General features: G+C 46.8%; 1 protein-coding gene across 3 annotated transcripts in view; it reads right to left on the bottom strand.

The window, feature by feature from the left end:
* The window catches only part of ANK1 (ankyrin 1), a 1318767-nt gene that overhangs the window by 343267 nt on the left and 955064 nt on the right, over positions 1–20436 (bottom strand). For all 3 annotated transcript variants that reach the window (XM_078666235.1, XM_078666236.1, XM_078666234.1), the window contains one exon: positions 1594–1725. In XM_078666235.1, coding sequence (XP_078522361.1) covers positions 1594–1725 — 132 coding nt within the window. The remainder of the gene's footprint in view (positions 1–1593; positions 1726–20436) is intronic.

Raw genomic sequence — 20436 nt, 5'->3', positions numbered from 1 at the left:
TTCCTCTTCATGACGAGACCTTTTTGACATCTTCTTCTTGGAAACTTCAGGAGATTCAAAAGATCTCTCTCCTTTTGTGTGTTTCCTTAGAAGTCAGTGTGGTAGAGCTCTCCTCATCCTCAGAGACATCAGATTTTGATTTAAGTTCTCCCCTCTCTTGAGGGTTTTTGTCGAGAAGGTTCTACAGATTTTGCGGTCTTTTACCTTGTATTGAGGGTAACGGCAGTAGATGCAGCTCTTATATGGATCCTCAGCATGCAGCCACTTTTTTCCACATGATCCACACAAACTGAAGAGACCTTTCTTTGAAGATTCCGACATATTTGGAGAGAAATCTGCTAGAAAACTGGATAACCAGAAAAAACTGAGCAGAGCTCAGGGGACTCCCTTTCACACAACGTGAGGTAGAAAATCTGCGGAACCTAGCCTCTCTTGGGATTGTTCTAGAGAGTGCCATTGCCTGATTGGCTGTTGGTTAAATTTGGTTCTTTTTACAAAATAAAGTTGATAGGCTACTGCACGGACTCTTCATTGCATGGTAGCCTACAGTAATTTCATCTACTGCTTTTACATGTATACCGTGGGAATCCCACTACGACAACGGGATGATTCACGCATGTGAATCTATGAAAGATCCAATACTGGAGAAATATATAATGATATAATGTGCCTTCACAGTTGTAGCCTCAGTGACTCAGTGATTACATCAGTGACACCCTTTTCACTTTGAAGATAAGAGTGGGTGTTCACGAGCCTCAGATCACCTTAGTCCATAGATCTGTGCAGTAGTGGATATACCCCAACTTTTGTGATGCTCAACCCTGAAATGTTGTTCATTCAAAAAGGATTTCCCCCTTCGGGACTCCAAAGTACTCCCCCAAACTAAATTCTGTACGACCACAACAACTGCATCAAAAACGTGTTGCAATATGATTGCACAAGGAGCTATACTTGGCTTCACACACTGTAGTGCTGTCCAAGAGTTATTGTCCAACCATGGATAGTATGTCACATCTTGACTTCATTAGCATTCCAACATTATGTCTCAGTTTTGAAAGCCTTTATCTCATGTGGGCTAGGCTAAGGCAATGGCATCTATCTGGCTTTTCCTGCCTCTTCCATCTGCCACCAACAGTACATTCAAAATAGTCCTACGAGAGTTCTCTTTGCAGTCGAGAAATTTGACCATTTCCCCCTTTTTGTTTCCTTCACTGGTTGCCTGTCAATGAGCAGCTGAATGTCAGGCTCTTTCTGTTCAGAGACCCTTCTATAAGTTTGACCTAGTGTTCCAAAGTAAGAATTATTTTGAATATCAACCGGGCCACACATTGAGGTCCATCAAAAAATCCCTTCTAAAGATAAGGACATTGAAGGAATTGAGAATTGGTAGTAGAGATTTGTAAGTTTAGAGATTTAAGTTTTGGAACATAACAACATCTAAACATAACACTTCTTTCAGACTGTGCAATATAAGAAGTAGCCTTAACAGATGTTTCTTGAGTCTGTACATAGTAAAAGCCAGCCGCCATGGTGGTTAGATGCACCTCCTTTTCCCCCATCCCGCTATTGGCCCCTCCTGGACCCTTTACATACTGTTTGCATTCTTGTCTTCTCGGATCATCCACAAGTTCAGGAGGGCTACGCTCTGCTCCAGCAGGGAGTTTGGATTCTCCACCCGGATCCTGTTTATTTCATCCACCCCAAACTGCAACTCCCGGGCCAGCTCTGCACAAAGGGTGAGATAGGAAAGCATTGCTGTAAACACAAAATATTTATTTTGTATATAAGAAGAGTCAAAATACAACATGCAGGAATTAGGAGCCAGCAGCAACCAAGCCCTAAGTAAATGTGAGTATTGTAGGTGTTGACTACACTGCAGGCAGATGTGAGAGCAGAGATACATTGCAGGCAAAAGGCGAACATTTTGAATGTGTTACAGATCAAGGTGCCAATTATGGACATGTAGAGCAGAAAGTGGGTGATGGTTATAAACATACACCATAGACACAAGGTGATGAGTACAGACATATACTGCAGACAGGAGGTGATGAGTTGAGGCAGACACTGCAGACCGCAGGTTTAAACAGACATACACTGCTGACAGTACATGATGATTGCAGGTATGCACTCAATAGTTGGTGGTGAATGTAGACACGCTGTAGACAACAGGTGATGGTGCAGACATTCACTGGATACATAATCTTCCCATTGATTCCAAAGCATATCAATACCCTTTCAGATTCCAGAATGGTCCAGAAAACTTTCCCCAAGCAACAGACATGCAACGGTGGTGCATGCAGCTTCAGCCAAACCTTTGCTCATGATGACAGTGGAGCATGGTAGACACCAACCAGGGTGGTGATGTCAGTTACTAGCAATGTTTCCTTGCTACTTTAAAGCACGCAAAGAGGAACTCAGAGATTTACAGAATATAACATGTTTGTATACATCTCGATCTTATTTTCGTGGGACCTAACTCATTTAGGAGGGGAGAAACGGCAGTGAGGAATCTGCAGAAAGACTATGTATCTACCAGAAATATTATTACTAAAGGCACGTAAGGATTAGTTACTTACCTGTAATCCTAGTTCTCTTCCAGGGGTATCCTCATCAAAGTCATAAGCATTAGAATATTCCCGCCCATGTGCGGGACCCCGGAAACACTATATTATATGTGCCCCACATATATATACTCATATATATATAAATACATATATATATATAACATGCAATAGCAGCCAATAAAAACAGAGCTGAAATATGCTGTGTAGAATTTCCACCATACATGCAATAATAATAAGCATTAGAAACATGAGAAACAACACAAAGTTTGTTTTAGAAACTGTTTTAATGCTCAGAAAGCAGTAGAAATTCTTATAACTCACTGGAAGCATAAAAAGCTCCCAGGCTGCATTGCAAACACACAGTCTAAAAAGACTGAAAAGCTAACCTGTAGCTACATTGCAATAAACTGACACCGTGCCTTTAAGGCACTCATGACCCCCAGTATCCCATCATGCCTCAGGGGTGACAGTTAGGTCAGTTGTTCTTTTCGGAGACTGAAAATAAACCCAATAACAAATAGGTTAACCATATCTCCTTATTAAAGAATGTCCTTTGCCCGGGGAGGCGGGAGGGTTGCTTATGACTTTGATGAGGATACCCCTGGAAGAGAACTAGGATTACAGGTAAGTAACTAATCCTTGTCTTCCAGGGGATCCTCATCAATAGTCATAAGCATTAGAATAAAATAGCGAGCCTCACCTCATCTCCCTGCGGGCAAAGGAGTAACAATACAGTAATAAACCATATTAAGCCTAGTATTCACTAAGCTTGTACAGGCCGTAGGCTACCCAAATAGATTCCTCAAAGAGGCTTGTCCTACTTGAGTATCGGCCCTGGAATCAGACTCGAGACAGTAATGTCTCGTAAAGGTATGAACTGATTTCCAAGTCGCAGCCTTGCATATCTCTGACATTGGGATGTCGTGCAAGAAGGCTACTGTAGCGGCCTTCCCTCTAGTGGAATGCGCTTTGGGCGACTGCAACAAAGGCTTGCCTGCAAGCTGATAAGCCAATTTAATGCAAGAGACAATCCATCTCGCGATGGACCTCTTGGCCGCTGGAAAACCTGTTCGCATTGAACCATAGTTCACAAACAGTTGATCCGTTTTCCTAATCCCTTTGGTCATTTCCAAATAGAACTTGAGCACTCTCTTAAGATCTAAGGAGTGAAGTGACCGCTCGGCTGGGGTCGTAGGATTTGGAAAAAATGAAGGGAGGGAAATGGACTGATTTATATGAAAATCAGAGATGACTTTAGGAAGGAAAGCTGGATGAGCCCTTAGGACTACCCTATTGTGATGAAAGATAGCGTATGGTTCTTTCGCACAGAGAGCTTGAATCTCACTGACTCTGCGAGCAGAGGTAATCGCCACCAAAAAGGCCGCCTTCCAAGAGAGATGTTGCAAAGAGGCCTTGTGGATGGGCTCAAAAGGTGGTGACATTAACCTGGATAGCACCAGGTTTAATTCCCATGGAGGAGAAGGATTTCGCACAGGGGGATACACTTTCTTCAACCCCTGGAGGAAGTCCTTAACCACTGGAACCTGAAAGAAAGACACCTAATCTGGTGATTTTCTGTATGCTACTATGGCTGACAAATGCACCCTAATAGAAGCGTATTTCAAACCAGCAGTAGCCAGGGAAAGAAGGTATGGCAAAATGACGTCCTCCTGTCCTTTAGTCGGATCAAGGTGATGATCCCTACACCATAGGAAAAACCGCTTCCACTTAAACGCATAAGACGTTCTCGTGGAAGGTCTCTTAGCCTCCTTTAAAATGTTCATGCACTTAGGAGGCAAGTTCAAATGTCCATATTGCAGGACCTCAGGAGCCATGCTGTTAGGTTCAATGATGGGAGGTTGGGATGCATTATCCTCCCGTTCATTTTGCTCAACAGGTCCGGCCTGCAAGGGAGTCGTCTGTGTGGACACACAGACAGATGTAGAAGGTCCGGGTACCACCACTGCCGCGGCCAATCCGGAGCTATCAGGATCATTTCCATGTTCGACCTGCAGAGCTTGGAAACTACTCTCGGAATCAGAGCCAGGGGAGGAAACGCGTAAGCGAACGTCCCTGACCAATCCATCAGCAGAGCATTCCCCTGAGTTCCAGGCCGGTGGAACCTGGACGCGAAGGCGTGGCATTTGGAGTTTTCGTCGTCTGCAAACAAATCTATGGCTGGACGACCCCAGCAACGAAAAAGCTCTTCCACCACATCGTCGTTTAGCACCCAGTCTGGCTGATCTTCGAAGTGCCTGCTGAGTGCGTCTGCTTTTACGTTCAACTCGCCTGGCAGGTGCACCGCCACTATCGTGAGGCCTCAAGAGAGGAGCCAATGCCAAATTGCCTGAGCCTCTCGAGACAGAGGGCGAGATCTTGTGCCTCCTTGTTTGTTCAGATAGAACATGGTGGTCGTGTTGTCTGTCTGAACTAGGACTGAGTTGGACTCTATCGCTGGTAAAAACGCTTTGAGAGCCAGGAATACCGCTCTGAGTTCCAGCATATTGATGTGGTATGTCTGCTCCTGCGCAGACCACAGGCCTTGAATCTGAAGCGGACCCATATGCGCTCCCCAACCTTGTAGAGAGGCATCCGTCACTATCGACTGGTTTGGAAGAGGCTGGTGAAACCGAACCCCCACCAGCAGATTCTTTCTCCGTGTCCACCATTTGATGGCGTCTTTCGTCGCTTGGGAGAGCTTGATGCGATCCTCCCAAAGTCTTGTCGCCTGGTCCCATTGATCCTCCAGGGCCTGCTGTAGAGGCCGCATTCTCAGCCTTGCGTTTGGGATGAGAAAGATGCAGGATGCCATGGAACCCAGCAGGGATGCGACTTGTCGGGCTGTTGGAAGCAGAGAGTCTATCAGAATTCCACATTTCTGGTTCAGGGAAAAAAGTCTCTCCTCCGAAGGAAACGCTTTTCCCACTTTTGTGTCCAGAACGGAGCCTAGGTAGTGAATTGACTGTGTAGGCCGCTGGACTGACTTCTCCAGATTCACATGGAGACCGAGCCTGTGCAATTGGAGAAGACACAGATGTAGATCGTGTTTTACCCGCACTGGAGATGGACCTTTTAGGAGCCAGTCGTCCAAGTATGGGTATAGGAAGAGTCCCTTCTTGTGCAGAAAAGCCGCCACCACTGCCATGCATTTGGTGAAGACTCGTGGTGCGGACTTGAGACCGAAGGGTAGCACTGCGTACTGATAGTGTTTGTTCCCTACGACAAACCTCAAGTACTTGCGATGTTGTTGAGCAATTGGGATGTGAAAGTACGCATCTTGCAGGTCCACCGAACACATCCAATCTCCGACTTGAAGATGTGGGCATATTTGGTGAAGAGCCAGCATGCGGAACTTTTCTCTGATGATGATCTTGTTTAGAAGTCGTAGATCGAGTATTGGTCTGAACTTGTCCTCCTGATCTTTTTTGGGGACAATAAAGTACCTGGAGTAAACTCCCTTTCCTCTTTGAGCGAGAGGAACCTCCTCTATCGCTCGCTTTTGTAGTAGGACTGTTACCTCTCTTCGGAGCAAGCTTAGTTGGTGAGGGGAAGCGCTCTTTGGAGGTATGTTCTTTGGAGGAGCAAGGAAACGTAGTTTGTATCCATTGCGCAGTATATTCAGCACCCACTGATCCTTGGTGATGCTGACCCACTCTGCCAGGTGTTGTGAAGCACTTCCTCCCACTGGAGTGGGCAACGGCGCCAGAGGAAGCCACTGATCAGGCTTTTCCTCCTCTTGTAGTGGTAGAGGATTGTTGATGACCTCCTCTACCTCTGCCAGGTTTACCTCGAAACTGGGGTTTTCCTTGGGCTTTACTTTGGGACCATTGAGGGGTTTGAACCCTCTGTTGAGCCCCTCTCCCCCTGTTGGGCTTGAAACGACGCTTGAACTCTTTCTTCTTTTCCAAGCCCACCGCTTTCACTGTGTCCAGTTCCGTCTTCATTCGGGTCCTTTCTTCGTCCGCATGCTCACCGAAAAGAGCGGAACCCGAAAAGGGGAGATTAAGGATGCGATGTTGAGCATCCGGCTTCAGGCCTGTCAAGCGCAACCATGCCGATCTCCTGGCACAAACCCCATGAGAATAGGAATGCGCCGACAGGACAGCCCCATCCGCAGCCGTGCTTATCATCTGATTCGCCACCAGACATCCTTCAGTCACGGTCTCTTCAAAGTCCTGCTGGTCTTCTTTTGGCAGCTTGGCTTTGAACCTTTCCATAGAGTCCCATAAGGCTCTGTCGTACCGACCCAGAAGTGCAGCCGCACTAGAAACCTTAAGAGTCGACGCAGCTGAGTTGCAAACTTTGCGACCCCAGGAGTCTTGCGTCTTGCTGTCCTTGTCTGGGGGGACGGAAGAAGAACCTGCCACTGCGTGTGTCTTCCTCGCCGCCGCCACAATAACAGAGTCTGCTGGCGGGTCCGATCTTACAAAAACCGGGTCAGAAGAGGCCGGTTTGTATTTCTTTTGGATGCGGGCTGGCACCGCTCTGATAGCCGCCGGAGTTAGGAATACCTCCTTGACAGGATCTATAATCCCCGGAACTAATGGCAGTAGAGGACGGGTGATCGCCTTTTTGTGTAAAGTCTCAAAAATGACTGTCGTGGTAACCTGAGGGACAGACATTTCAATGTTCAGCTTCTGAGCTCCTCTTTGCAAGACGTCCAGATACGTGCCAATGTCATCCACTGGGGAGGATCGGGACGTAGGACTGTCCGTCAAAGTAGGGGAGTAGTCCCTCTTGGAAGACCTGGTAGAAGAGGTAGAGGAAGTAGACGGAGTTCGTCGACGTCTACGGTGGACACTGTGCCTCCTCTCTTCGGATCGTTTCGGACGCACTTCTCGTCTAGGAGAGCGAGACCTGACCCGCTCCTCTGGGTCTTTTCTGGGAGATCGGGTCCTTCTGGGAGATCTAGTTGGTGTTCTCACCGGAGATTTGCGCCTGGGAGGGCTATGCTTGTCCATCTCCTCCACTAGATCCTGAAGAGGAGACCTGTGCTGCGAGCTGGCGTAGTCCTGCATACGTTTTGCAGCCCCAGAATCTCTCCAATGATCCAAAGACCTATACCATCTAGGTGAAAGTCTGACTTCATCCGCCCAAGGGTCCGTCCGACGCTCAGGTGACTTGCGTACTGGACTTCTGGACTTCGAAGAAGTAGTTGAGGAGCCAGAGGACCTTGAGGTGGAATGACGGGAAGCTGACTCCGTTACCATCACCACATCTGAACATCTCGACGCCGAGCGATCTTCCCTCGTGGTCGAGTGCTTTCGGGGAGTCGGCGGATCAAACAATCTTGTTTGCGAGGATGTATGGTCTCTCGACGTCGAGCGGCGATGAGCAGCCGCCGACAGAGTTCCACGTCTCGACGTCGGTCGTCGCCTGGTTGACGACGGCGGAGGGGTCCTGGATCTCGACGCCGACCGTCGCCCGGTTGACGGCGGCGGAGTTCCCTTCCTCGACGTCGGACGTCGCCCGGTTGACGCCGACGGAGGGGATTTCGACGATGGAACTGGATCCTTCGACGTCGTCGACGTACCTGGTCTTCTCTTCGACGGCGAGCCCGCCGTCGACGGTAGTTTAGACGATGAATGATCCACCGGTGGTTCTTTTCTCAGCGCCGAGCCCGACGCTGAGGGTGAGGGGTATGAAGACTTCTTTCTGGAAGATGAATGAGTCTTCTTGGAGCCCTTCCTCACCGGAGATCTTCCTCTTGATGACCTATGAGCTAGGCCATAAATGCGAATCCTCTCCCAGTCTTTTAAAGTTCTTCCTGACAGGTGTTCACAATGAGGACAGGTGCCTGGATCATGTTCCTCAGGCAGACACAGGATACAGACGTCGTGGTTGTCTGACTTGGCCTTCTTGTTGCCACAAGAAGGGCATTTGTCAAAGAGTGAAGGCATTTTCAGGAGAAAATGCTCACCAAATTGACTGAAAAAGACAGTATCTTACTTGACTAGATGTTAAATGTCGAGTAAGAACAAAAAATTGTCAAAAGTGAAGAGTTTTTCTGTCAAAAAACAGGAAAATTAGTGGAGCTGTGTAACCAGGGTCCTTCTCTGAAGGAGCCGGAAAGAACAACTGACCTAACTGTCACCCCTGAGGCATGATGGGATACTGGGGGTCATGAGTGCCTTAAAGGCACGGTGTCAGTTTATTGCAATGTAGCTACAGGTTAGCTTTTCAGTCTTTTTAGACTGTGTGTTTGCAATGCAGCCTGGGAGCTTTCTATGCTTCCAGTGAGTTATAAGAATTTCTACTGCTTTCTGAGCATTAAAACAGTTTCTAAAACAAACTTTGTGTTGTTTCTCATGTTTCTAATGCTTATTATTATTGCATGTATGGTGGAAATTCTACACAGCATATTTCAGCTCTGTTTTTATTGGCTGCTATTGCATGTTATATATATATATGTATTTATATATATATGAGTATATATATGTGGGGCACATATAATATAGTGTTTCCGGGGTCCCGCACATGGGCGGGAATATTCTAATGCTTATGACTTTGATGAGGATCCCCTGGAAGAGAAGGATTAGTTAATTAACTGTAATCCTAGTTCTCATCCAGGAGTACACTCATCAAAGTCATAATCTATGAATAATCCCAGTCCATGTGCAGGATCCCGGAGCATATAGAAAATACATATATATACCTATATATGCATATGTGAAAACATATATCTATGCAACCTAAGATATTTCCACAATGGCCAAAATGCTGAAATTACATAGGTTTGCATAGTAGCACCTATATTCTCCCAACCCCTAAGGAAGAAAGAGAGCAGTAAACATTTGTCAAACAACAATGCTTTATTGCCATAGAGAAACCTGTAATTGCAGGCATTTGCCAGTAGGCTGCAGTAGAGTATAAAGAAAACAAAGAAAACTGACACCTTGCCTTTAAGGCATTAGAGTAGGGGTACCGTGCCTTTAAGACCTGTAGGCGACTCCCTGCTCCCATGACGCACCACAGGTCAGGCAGTTAGGTCAGTTCTTTTTGGAGGTGCATAAACACCTGAGTAAATCCGCAATCAACATACAATAACTTTGTTGTAATGCTCGTCCGGGGAGGTGGGTGGGTCGCTTATGACTTTGATGAGTATACCCCTGGATGAGAACTAGGATTACAGGTAAATAACCAATCCTTCTCATCCAGGGGATACTCCTAGTCATAATCTATGAATAGATTAGCAAGCCCATACCTAAAGTCTCGCAGATGAGCAATCAAGTACATAGCAAAAACATGAATCAATATCACATTTATAATGCAGTTATGCAAACAAATTACCCAAAGAGGCATGTCCCACGTGGGCATTGGCCTGTGCATATGAATCTAGGCAGTAATGGCGGGTAAAGGTATGTACTGAACGCCCTGTAGCCGCCTTACAAATCTCAGATATCGGAATGTTGCGAAGGAGAGCTGTTGTAGAAGCTTTCCCTCTAGTGGAATGTGCAAGTGGTTTGCCCTGTAAAGCTTTGTTAGCTAATTGGTAAGACAGAGCTATACAGGAGACAATCCATCTCGAGATAGACCTTTTTGAAGCTGACAGACCGGTATTTGTTGTACCATAATTAACAAAGAGCCGGTCAGACTCCTAAGTGGAAGAGTTCGAGCCAGGTAAAATTTCAAAACCCTCCGGAGATCTAGGGAGTGTAAAGACCTCTCCGGGGGAGTGGTTGTTTGAGGGAAGAAAGTAGGCACAGTGATGGTCTGATTGATATGGAAATCCGAGACCACCTTGGGCAGGAAGCCTGGATGTGTTCTCAGCACCACTCTATTGGCATGAAAAACTGTGTAAGGTTCCTTGCAACACAGGGCCTGAATCTCACTCACCCTATGGGCTGAGTTGATGGCTACCAAAAAACCAGCTTCCAGGTCAAGTGCTGCAAAGATGCCTTATGAATAGGCTCGAAAGGAGCACCCATCAACTTGGTAAGTACGATGTTAAGCTCCCAGGGAGGAGAGGGGGACGTCACTGGCGGGAACACTTTCTTAAGCCCCTCTAAGAAATCTTTGACCACAGGCATGAGGAAGAATGAGGTCTGGGAAGGAGACTTCCTGTAGGCTGTGATTGCTGCTATGTGAACCCTGATGGAGGGGTACTTCAGGCCTGAACTTGCCAAGTACAATAAGTATGGGAGAATCACCTGCTCCTGACCTCAAATCGGATCAAGAGCTTTGTCCATACACCAAATGTAAAATCTCTTCCACTTGAAAGCATAAGACTTTCTGGTGGAGGCCTCTTCCCTTCTCTAAGGATGTCCATACAGTCAGCCGAGAGGTCTAGGTGGCCATACTGGATGACCTCAGGAGCCATGCAGTCAATCAAAGGGAAGGGAGATTGGGGCCACACACCCTCCACTCGTCCTTGGTCAGCAAGTCTGGGCGGCAGGGCAGCCTCCGGTGAGGAACCTCAGACAGCTGAAGGAGATCAGGCTACCACCACTGGCGTGGCCATTCCGGCGCTATCAGGATCATCCTGGTGTTGGTCCTGTAGAATTTCAGTATCACCGCCGGGATTAGAGGCAGTGAAGGAAAAGCGTACAGCAATGTTTGAGACCAGCTGAACAAAAGTGCATTCCCCCGTGATCCCTGCTGGGGGAATCTGGACGCGAAGACGGGGCATTTCGCGGGCATTTCGCGTTTGCCCCGTCTGCCTTTGTTGAGCACCCAGTCGTGCGCTTCGACAAAGTCTCTGCTTAGGCCGTCCGCCTGAACATTCAGAATTCCTGGGAGGTGAACTGCAATGATGGAGAGATCTCTCGCCAGAAGCCACCACCAAATGGATTGAGCTTCCAGAGACAGAACTCGTGACCTGGTGCCTCCTTGTTTGTTCAGATAGGACATCGTTGTTGTGTTGCCTGTCTGAACTTGAATGTGGCTGGAGTGCAGAGACGGGTACAGGGACTTGAGCGCCAGATAGACAGCCTGTAGCTCCAAGTTGATATGATAGCTTCATTCTGTCTCGGACCAGTGACCTTGTACCTGAAGCTGGACCCCAGCCATGCATTGAGGCATCTATGACCACTGTCTGCTTTGGAGGCAACTGATGAAACAGAACTCCTTGCAGCAGGTGAGAACATTTCATCCACCATCTGATGGAGTCTCCGGCAACTTGATGGAGAGAGACACGATCTACCCAGTGACCTGACCTCTGAGACCATTGATCCTCGAGTGCCTGCTGCAGAGGCCGCATGTGAAGGCGTGCATTGGGCACAATGTAGATGCACGAGGCAATCGATCCCAGTAGTGACAACACATGTCTGGCTGTAGGACTTTGGGTGTCGAGCAGGGTGCGGCACTTCAGAAGCATTGATGACAACCTCTCCTCCGAAGGACACACACTTGCCACTGCGGAGTCCAGGGAGGCACCCAGATAGTGTATTCGTTGGGTGGGGTTGAGGACCGACTTCTTGTAGTTGACTTGCAAACCCAAAGAATGCATCAGGTTGAGACAGTAAGAGAGATGACTCTGAAGAAGAACAGGTGTGGAGCTTTTCAGGAGCCAGTCGTCTAGGTAGGGATAGACGGAGATATTCCGCCTGCGGAGGAAGGCAGCCACTACCACCATGCACTCGGAGAATGTCCGTGGGGTGGATTTGAGGCCGAACGGAGGCACCCGATACTGATAGTGGTGATGGGCTATCTGAAACCTGAGAAATTTGCAATGCTTTACTGAGACAGGTATATGAAAGTAAGCATCCTGCATTGCACACATCCAGTCACCCTGGTGAAGGTGCGGAAAGATCTGATGCAGGGCTAGCATACGAAATTTCTCCTTGTTCAGCAGGCGCAGGTCAAGGATAGGTCTGTACTCTTAAGCTACTCCCCGCTTTTGGACTAGAAAGTAGCGGGAGTATACTCCCTGATTTCTTCATATGGGAGGGACCTCCTCTATGGCCTTCTTTGCGAGAAGGGGAGATACTTCGTCTTTCAAAAGCTGACTTTGGATTCGAGGAAGGCGCTTGAATTGCGGGGGCTCTTGGAGAGGAGGAGACTTGAACCTCAGCAAGTAACCATGCTGCACAATATTCAGCACCCATTTGTCTCTTGTTATGGCTTTCCACTCTTCCAGGTGACTAGCTACACTCCCTCCCACCGGAGTGGCGAACGTTTGCGGAGGAAGCAACGACTCAAGGCTTGGGAGGCTGCTTAGAGGTGGACTGTTGCTTGTTGTTGCCTCTTCCTCTCCCCGGGCGCCTTTGTTGGAACTGGGATCTTTGTTGGTTCTGGGAGGACCATTGAGGGGTTTGAACCCTCTGTTGAAACGAACGTTTGTTGCCCTGACGGAAACGTTTCTTGAACTCCTTGCGCTTCTCCAGACCAACAGCCTTGACAGTGTCCATCTCAGCCTTCATTTTGTTCATCTCGTCATCAGAGTGAGCCCCAAACAGAGATAAGCCATTAAATGGGAGGTTCAGAATTTTCTTCTGGGCATCAGGCTTGAGGCCTGTGAGGCACAGCCAGGCCGAGCGTCGTGCACAGACTCCATGGGAGTAGCCATGAGAGGCGAGATCTGAAGCGTCCGCTGCAGCACTTATTACCTGATTGACTACTAGCCCTCCTTCCTGTAGAATTTCAGTGAAATTCTGCCAGTCTTTTTTGGGAGCTTCTCGGTGAAACGTGTGAGGGAGTCCCAAAGAGATCTGTTGTATCTCCCGAGAAGGGCAGAGGCACTCGCAACCTTCACTGATGACGCTGAAGTGTTGCACATCTTCCTCCCATATGAGTCCATCTTTTTGCTATCCTTCTCAGGAGACACAGAGAATGATGTAGAAGAGGAGTGGGACTTCATGGCTGCAGCCACAATGACCGAGTCCGCTGGCGGGTCAGTCCTGAGAAACAAGGGGTCCTATGCTGGAGCCTTGTATTTTTTGGCGATTCTGGATGGCACGGAACCCACCGTCGCAGGGGTGAGGAAGGTGGCCATAGCCGGTTCCAAGAATCCAGACACCAGTGGTAGCAGCGGTCTAGGAGCTGTCCGGTGATGCAGGGTGTCAAAGATGACAGACGTGGGAACCACCGAGGTATGCAAAGTGATGTTGAGTTTCTTTGCACCCCTACCCAGAACATCTGTGAAGGTCAAGATGTCATCTATGGGCGACACCCGTGATGGAGGCGTTGAGGAGAAGGTCGGGGAGTAGTCCCGGACCGTAGATCTTATAGAGGAAGACCATGTAGGTGATCTTGTGCGCCTCCTCTTATGGGGCCTGTCGTGATGACGGCTGTGACGAACCCTGGACCTAGACCGACGTGTAGAACGTCAAATTTTCTGAAAAAATCTCTTCAAAATCAGGTTTAGTCAAAAAACTGAAGAGCTCAAGCTCCAGGATCCTCTCAGAAGGAGCCGGAAAAAAGAACTGACCTAACTGCCACCTTGGGTGCATCATGGGAGCAGGGGGTCGCCTACAGGTTTTAAAGGCACGGTATCCCTTCTCCAATGCCTTAAAGGCAAGGTGTCAGTTTTCTTTGTTCTCTTTATACTCTACTGCAGCCTACTGGCAAATGCTTGCAATTACAGGTTTCTCTATGGCAATAAGGCATTGTTGTGTGACAAATGTTTACTGCTCTCTTTCTTCCTTAGGGGTTGGGAGAGTATAGGTGCTACTATGCAAACCTATGTAATTTCAGCATTTTGGCCATTGTGGAAATATCTTAGGCTGCATAGATATATGTTTTCACATATGCATATATAGGTATATGTATATGTATTTTCTATATGCTCCGGGATCCCGCACATGGGTGGGGATTATTCGAAGATTATGACTATTGATGAGTATCCCCTGGATGAGAACTTTTTGTTCTGATGGCTACATCTTCCTGCACATTTTTCACCTTATAAGGGAGTCCCAAAGCAAGACCTCCCTGTGAGGAGAGATGGTGTTATGGGTTAACAAAGAACCGGGGACATTATGCAGCACTAATTTGGCAAAGTACCTGTCACTACATGCCTGAGCGGGGAAGCAGTAATGTTTGGCAAAAGCAAGCAGGGGTGACCAATTGGCTGCCTAGCCGATGTCAGCCACTTGGGTGCCTCTGGAAAGAGTTGCAGAAGCAGCTACAGCTGTAGTCAAGAGGGCGGATATGCTCTCCTGAGAGTCTTTCTTTGCCTAGGTGAAATAGATCTTTATATAGAAGATGTCCCAATGCTAAATTGTACATTAGTTCACTGCCTTGCTATTCTTTGCCCATGAGAAGGCACAAAGAGCTGACCATCCACTTTGTGCTGTTGAATGCAATTGAAGTGATATGGCATGGCATATCTGAGATAAAATCTATATTAGTTTCAATTTACAAATTAAGTTTATTTAAGCAATTGGCTTTTACAATATTGCAGTAAAATAAATAATTACAGCAATACATTATACATCTCATTTTTACCGTGCAAAGATACATAGCCAAGGTAACTGCAATATCAAGGGATGCCCTCTTGCCTAATAGATTATTTGCAAGGAAGAGAGTAATTATATTACATTTCACAAACAACAGGTGCATATCATCTGCTCTGTTGTAAAAACAGAAAACAATCCAGGAACATATATATATATATATATATATATGTGTAGCTTTACATTGAGCCTATGAAGACAGAGTTGTCAATGCCCAGACATAGACCCTTAGAACCTAATTTTCAATTCAAGTAATAGATAGCACAACAAAGTCAAATAGTTCAGAAAAGATAAAGGTCTGCCTAACCAACCCTTTGTTAGGGAGAGAGGATCTAGCTGCCAAATAGCAAGCATCCAGAGTAGACAACAATGGTCAAGTGACATAACTTTTTCAATACATGGATTGGAAAACTCCCCGAAAAGTGATTCAGAGAAACATTGGCCAGAAATCAGATTACAGCGCTGTAAATTGTGATGCAAACTGACACTCTCCCTCCAACAGAGCTTTAAAGCAATACATAATAATTTAAGATAGAGATACCTGTACAGAATAAGCAAACCTTAAAAACAACCTTCTATCAACAACTTCCAATAAGTCATCAACATTTCTAGCCTTGTGTCCTCAAGCACGAACAACGAAGGAAGCTTTAATAGCTTCTGACGATTCAGCTCCTCTGTATTATCCCAATCAAGTGAACTCCAATGTCAACTCTCAGCAGCATAAAGAGCATGGGGAATTACATTTCCTTTAACAACTTTCATGATTGATTCACCTGTGCCAACCAAGCATACCAAAGATCATCTGATAAGCTGAGGGTAGCAATTTTATTAATAGTCAGATGGGTATTCCCTTTTAAATTATATGAGAACAGCAGTCCTAAATATCTATACTTGGAAACCTGTTTCAACCTTGTCTTGTCTAGCCACAGTTTTTACTGTATGCAGGAAATATGAGGATTTGGTGTTTTCCTCATTAACAAGTTTATTAGTCCGACAATATTTTCCTAATAAGTTTAGTTTACGTCATAACCCAGCAGAGGTATAATCCATAATTATTAAATCATCTGTACAGATCTAACAAGAAATATGCTTTAACTCTATTTCAGGGGAAATTAGTTGGGATTCTGCAATATATAAGGATAATCTGTAAAATAAAGGCTGGAAAGGGACAGAGCCAAAACAAAGCCCTCCTTAAGTCCACTGGCAAACTGAATAGGCTAAGAAAGATGACCATACAGATCAATTTCAACCTACACCCATTTATTACTATCACAATCCTAAGATACTCAAAAGACCTAAGCATGATAAGAACAATAGTTACTTACCTGTAAACAGGTGGTTCTCCAGTATTGGTGTCTTTCATAGATTCACATGCCTGAATCATTCCCCGTCGTCGGAGTGGGAGTCCCACGGTACATAAAAAAGCAATAAAATGCCATAAATATATATAGCAAATATCAGAAGTACCCAACCAGGAAGTAAAGTAGCACCAGCTATAATAGAAAAAACCTCCACACTCGTGACTATCTTAGTCATTATGTGTTAGTCCAAACTGCAGCCAATCAGGCGACAGTACCCACCAGAATGCTCTCCCCAGAGGCTCAGGCACTCAGATTTTCTCGCACAGGAGTGAAACCCTATAATGCCTGATTGAGTCTCTGGGGGAAGGCGGGCGGGTTGCATGTGAATCTATGAAAGACACCAATACTGGAGAACCACCTGTTTACAGGTAAGTAACTATTGTTCTTCTCCAGTATTAGGGGTGTCTTTCATAGATTCACATGCCTGAATCAGAATAGTAAGCAGTACTCCCAGCATAATGCTTGTAGACGTTAGAGTATCAAATATATATATATATATACAGTATACATGTATAACAATAATCATCAACATCTGACCAAACGTCTAAAGAGCATAGAAGAGGAGGTGGAAACAGAGGCTCACCTTATTTGAAAAGATTGCGCAGCACTGCTCTTCCAACCGAAGCATCTGCGTCGTCTGCTGAATCTAGACAGTAGTGTCTAGTAAAGGTGTGTCTGCTAGACCACGTAGCAGCTCTGCAGATCTGTCGAAGAGGCACACCAGCAAAAAGGGCAGTGGAAGAGCTAACCGCCCTTGTAGAATGTGCTCTTGGCAAGGCCTGTAAGGGTCTACCGGCCTGCTGATGACAAAGTCCAATTGTAGAGGAGACCCATCTAGCAATGGTCTGTTTTGAAACTGCATAGCCCTGGCGTTGCCGCCCATAAGCCACGAACAGCTGGTCTGTCTTGCGGATGGTAGAGGTTCTTGATAGGTAAAACTTGAGGCATCTCTTAATATCCAACGAATGCAGTGCTCGTTCAGCCGGAGACTGTGGGGTTGGAAAGAATGTCTTGAGAACAACCGGCTCGTTCAGATGAAAGTCCAAAGGCACTTTTGGCATGTACATTGGATTAGTACGTAGGACTACCGAGTCAGTAGTAAATTGGATGAAAGGCGACTTAGATGTGAATGCCTGAACATCGCTAACCCTTCTAGCAGATGTTAAAGCTAGTAACAATGACACTCTCCATGTCACAAATTTCAGGTCCACCTTATGGATCGGCTCGAAAGGGTGACGCATGAGTTGAGTTAGTACGACATTCAGATGCCATGTAGGAGGAGGTTTCCGCACCGGCGGAAACATACGAAACAATCCTTTGAAGAATTGCTGTATAATCCGCACAGAAAACAAAGAATTTGATCCATCCTGACGAAATCTGGAAATGGCAGCCAGGAAGACCTTAAGAGTAGAATGCGCCAAACCCAATCTGGCCAAGTGCAAAAAGAAGGGTAGAATTTGTTCAGGCTTGGCATGAATGGGATGAAGACCATTAGACTGGCACCATGCACAGAAACGCCTCCACTTAAGCTTGTAGGTTTTGATCGTGGATGGAGCTCTGACCTTCGCCAGTACCTCCTGGCAATCCTGCGGAATGTTTAAGTGTGCAAATTCCATGTGCTGAGGAGCCAAGCCGACAATTTCAGCGAGTTCGGGTCCGGATGATACACCTTGCCCTTGTGGGTAGAGAGAAGATGCGGAATGCGAGGAAGTTGGATCGGGTTGCATTCCGAGAGAAGGAGCAGCTCGGTGAACCAGTATTGCCGGGGCCATCGTGGCGCAATCAGGATCAACCGGCATGGCTGCTTCTTCATCTTCTTGATGACTTTCGGGATCAGTGGTATCGGTGGAAAAGCGTAAGCGAATATTTGATACCAACTCATCGAAAGGGCATCCCCGCAAGAGTCCTTGTGGGGAACCCAGCTTGCAAAGTATAGGCATTTCCGGTTCTGATGCGTCGCAAACAAGTCCAGATCCGGATGCCCCCATGTCTGAAAGATGCGGTCTAGAGATGGTTGATGTAGTTCCCACTCGTGAGTGCAACCTGAGGTTCTGCTGAGAGAGTCCGCCAACACATTCGCGATTCCTGGGACATGGACAGCTGACAGATGGATATTGTGAGTCAGGGCCCAACTCCAAATCTCTTGTGCCTGGTGTGACAGCCGGGCTGATCTTGTGCCCCCCTGCTTGTTTAGGTAATGCATGCAGGTGGTGTTGTCTGTCCGGATCAAGACTGTGGCACCTTCTAGGGTCGCCTGAAAGGACTTCAGGGCTAGAAAGATGGCGTGCAATTCCAGCCTGTTTATGTGCCATTTCATTTGGATCTTGTCCCATTTCCCGCTGGCCGTCATGCCTTGGAGGTGTGCACCCCAGCCTGTCATTGAAGCGTCTGTCGTCACTATGAACCTGGGCACTTCCGTGAGGAAAGAGCATCCCACTTGTATGTTGTAACCTTGACTCCACCATTGGATCGCTTCTCGCATTCGTGGTGTTATTTTTATGATGTCCTCGAAGGACCCCGACACCTGTATCCACTGGTGACTGAGCTCCTCTTGCAAGGGCCTCATCCGAAGACGACAGTTGGGGGTGAGAAGAATACAGGAAGAGATCATCCCTATGAAGGACTTGAACAGGAGTACTGAAACGCAGTTTTTTAACAACAGAGCAGCCGCCAGCCGTTGTATCTTTTCCTGTCTCTCCTTTGAGATAAATACTTGGGCGAGCTTGGTGTCTAGTGTCGCTCCCAAGAAAGTCTTTCTCGTTGCTGGCGTTAGGTGCGATTTCTGGAAGTTCACTGTGAAACCCAGGCTTTGCATCAGTGACAGAGGTTTTTGAATGTGAGTTTTTACCATGTTGAAGGAACTGGCCTTGATAAGGCAATCGTCTAGATATTGATATATCTGTTTTGACTGCAATCGAAGGTGAGCTGCCACCGGGGCCAGCATCTTTGTGAACACTCTGGGGGCTGAACGCAGTCCAAAGGGAAGAACTTTGAACAGGAAGTCCCTGCCAGCCACTCTGAACCTGAGAAACTTCCGGTGCCTGGGAAAAATTGGAACATGGAAGTATGCATCCTGAAGGTCGAGTGTTGCCATATACTCTCCCGCCGAAAGAAAATGGAGGATTTCTTGCAGTGTCAGCATCCTGAATGACAGTTTTTTGAGGAATTTGTTGAGGGCACGCAGGTCGAGGATGGGTCGCCATTCCCCCGACTTCTTGCGAATAAGGAAAAATCTTGAGTAAAAGCCTTTTCCTTTCTGATGATGAGGTACCCTTTCTATTGCTCCTTTCCGAATCATAATGTTGATCTGGGCAAACAGCTCCTTGAGATGTGTTGGAGGTGGTCCTCTTGGGGGGGTGTTTGGAGGAGTTTTTATGAATTCCAAAATGTGACCTCTGGCCACCACATCCAGAACCCATTTGTCCGTGGTAATCTTGGACCAATTTAAGTAATTTTGGGATATTTTTCCTCCAATTTGGTTCGGGTTGGGGCAAAGTGGCGGCAGGATGCGTTTCTCACTTTTTATTGTCTCTTCCGCGATAGTTGGATTTTCCTCGAGACTGAGAAAAATTTCCTCTTCTCTGCCCGTAAGTCTGTTGACGATATGGCTGGTATCTTTGGTTTCCCTGGGCGGAAGTATAGGAGCGCTGTTGGTTATAGCCTCCTCTATTAGAGAAATTCCCTCTTCCTCTTGCTCCACGAAAGGAAGACTTCCTGTATTGTAAAGTGCCCAGCGAACGTGCTGTCTCAGTATCCTTCTTCATGGCTTCCAGAGCATCGTCTACATGCTTTCCAAATAAATACTCTCCATCATAAGCCATATCTATAATCCTTGTCTGGACCTCCTGTCGAAAGGATGTTGCCTTCAACCATCCTTGCCTCCTGAGGACAGCTGCACCCGCTAGCTGACGAAAACCTGTGGCAGCAACGTCCACTGCAGCATCAATCATCTCAGATGAGACGCACTCTCCTTCTTGCAGGATCTTCTTTGCTTCTGCACGATCTGGCTCGGGAAGTTTGTCCACATACGGCAAGATGTCTGACCACATCTGCCTATCGTATCTCCCTAATATGGCTAGGGAGTTAGCGACTAATAGTTGTAGCTGCAATTGTAGAAAC

The sequence above is a fragment of the Lissotriton helveticus genome, chromosome 11, assembly GCF_964261635.1.
Source record: "Lissotriton helveticus chromosome 11, aLisHel1.1, whole genome shotgun sequence".
In the NCBI taxonomy this organism is placed as follows: domain Eukaryota; kingdom Metazoa; phylum Chordata; class Amphibia; order Caudata; family Salamandridae; genus Lissotriton; species Lissotriton helveticus.
The sequence above is the reverse complement of the archived record's forward strand: the minus strand, read 5'-3'. Positions and strand labels throughout refer to the sequence as shown.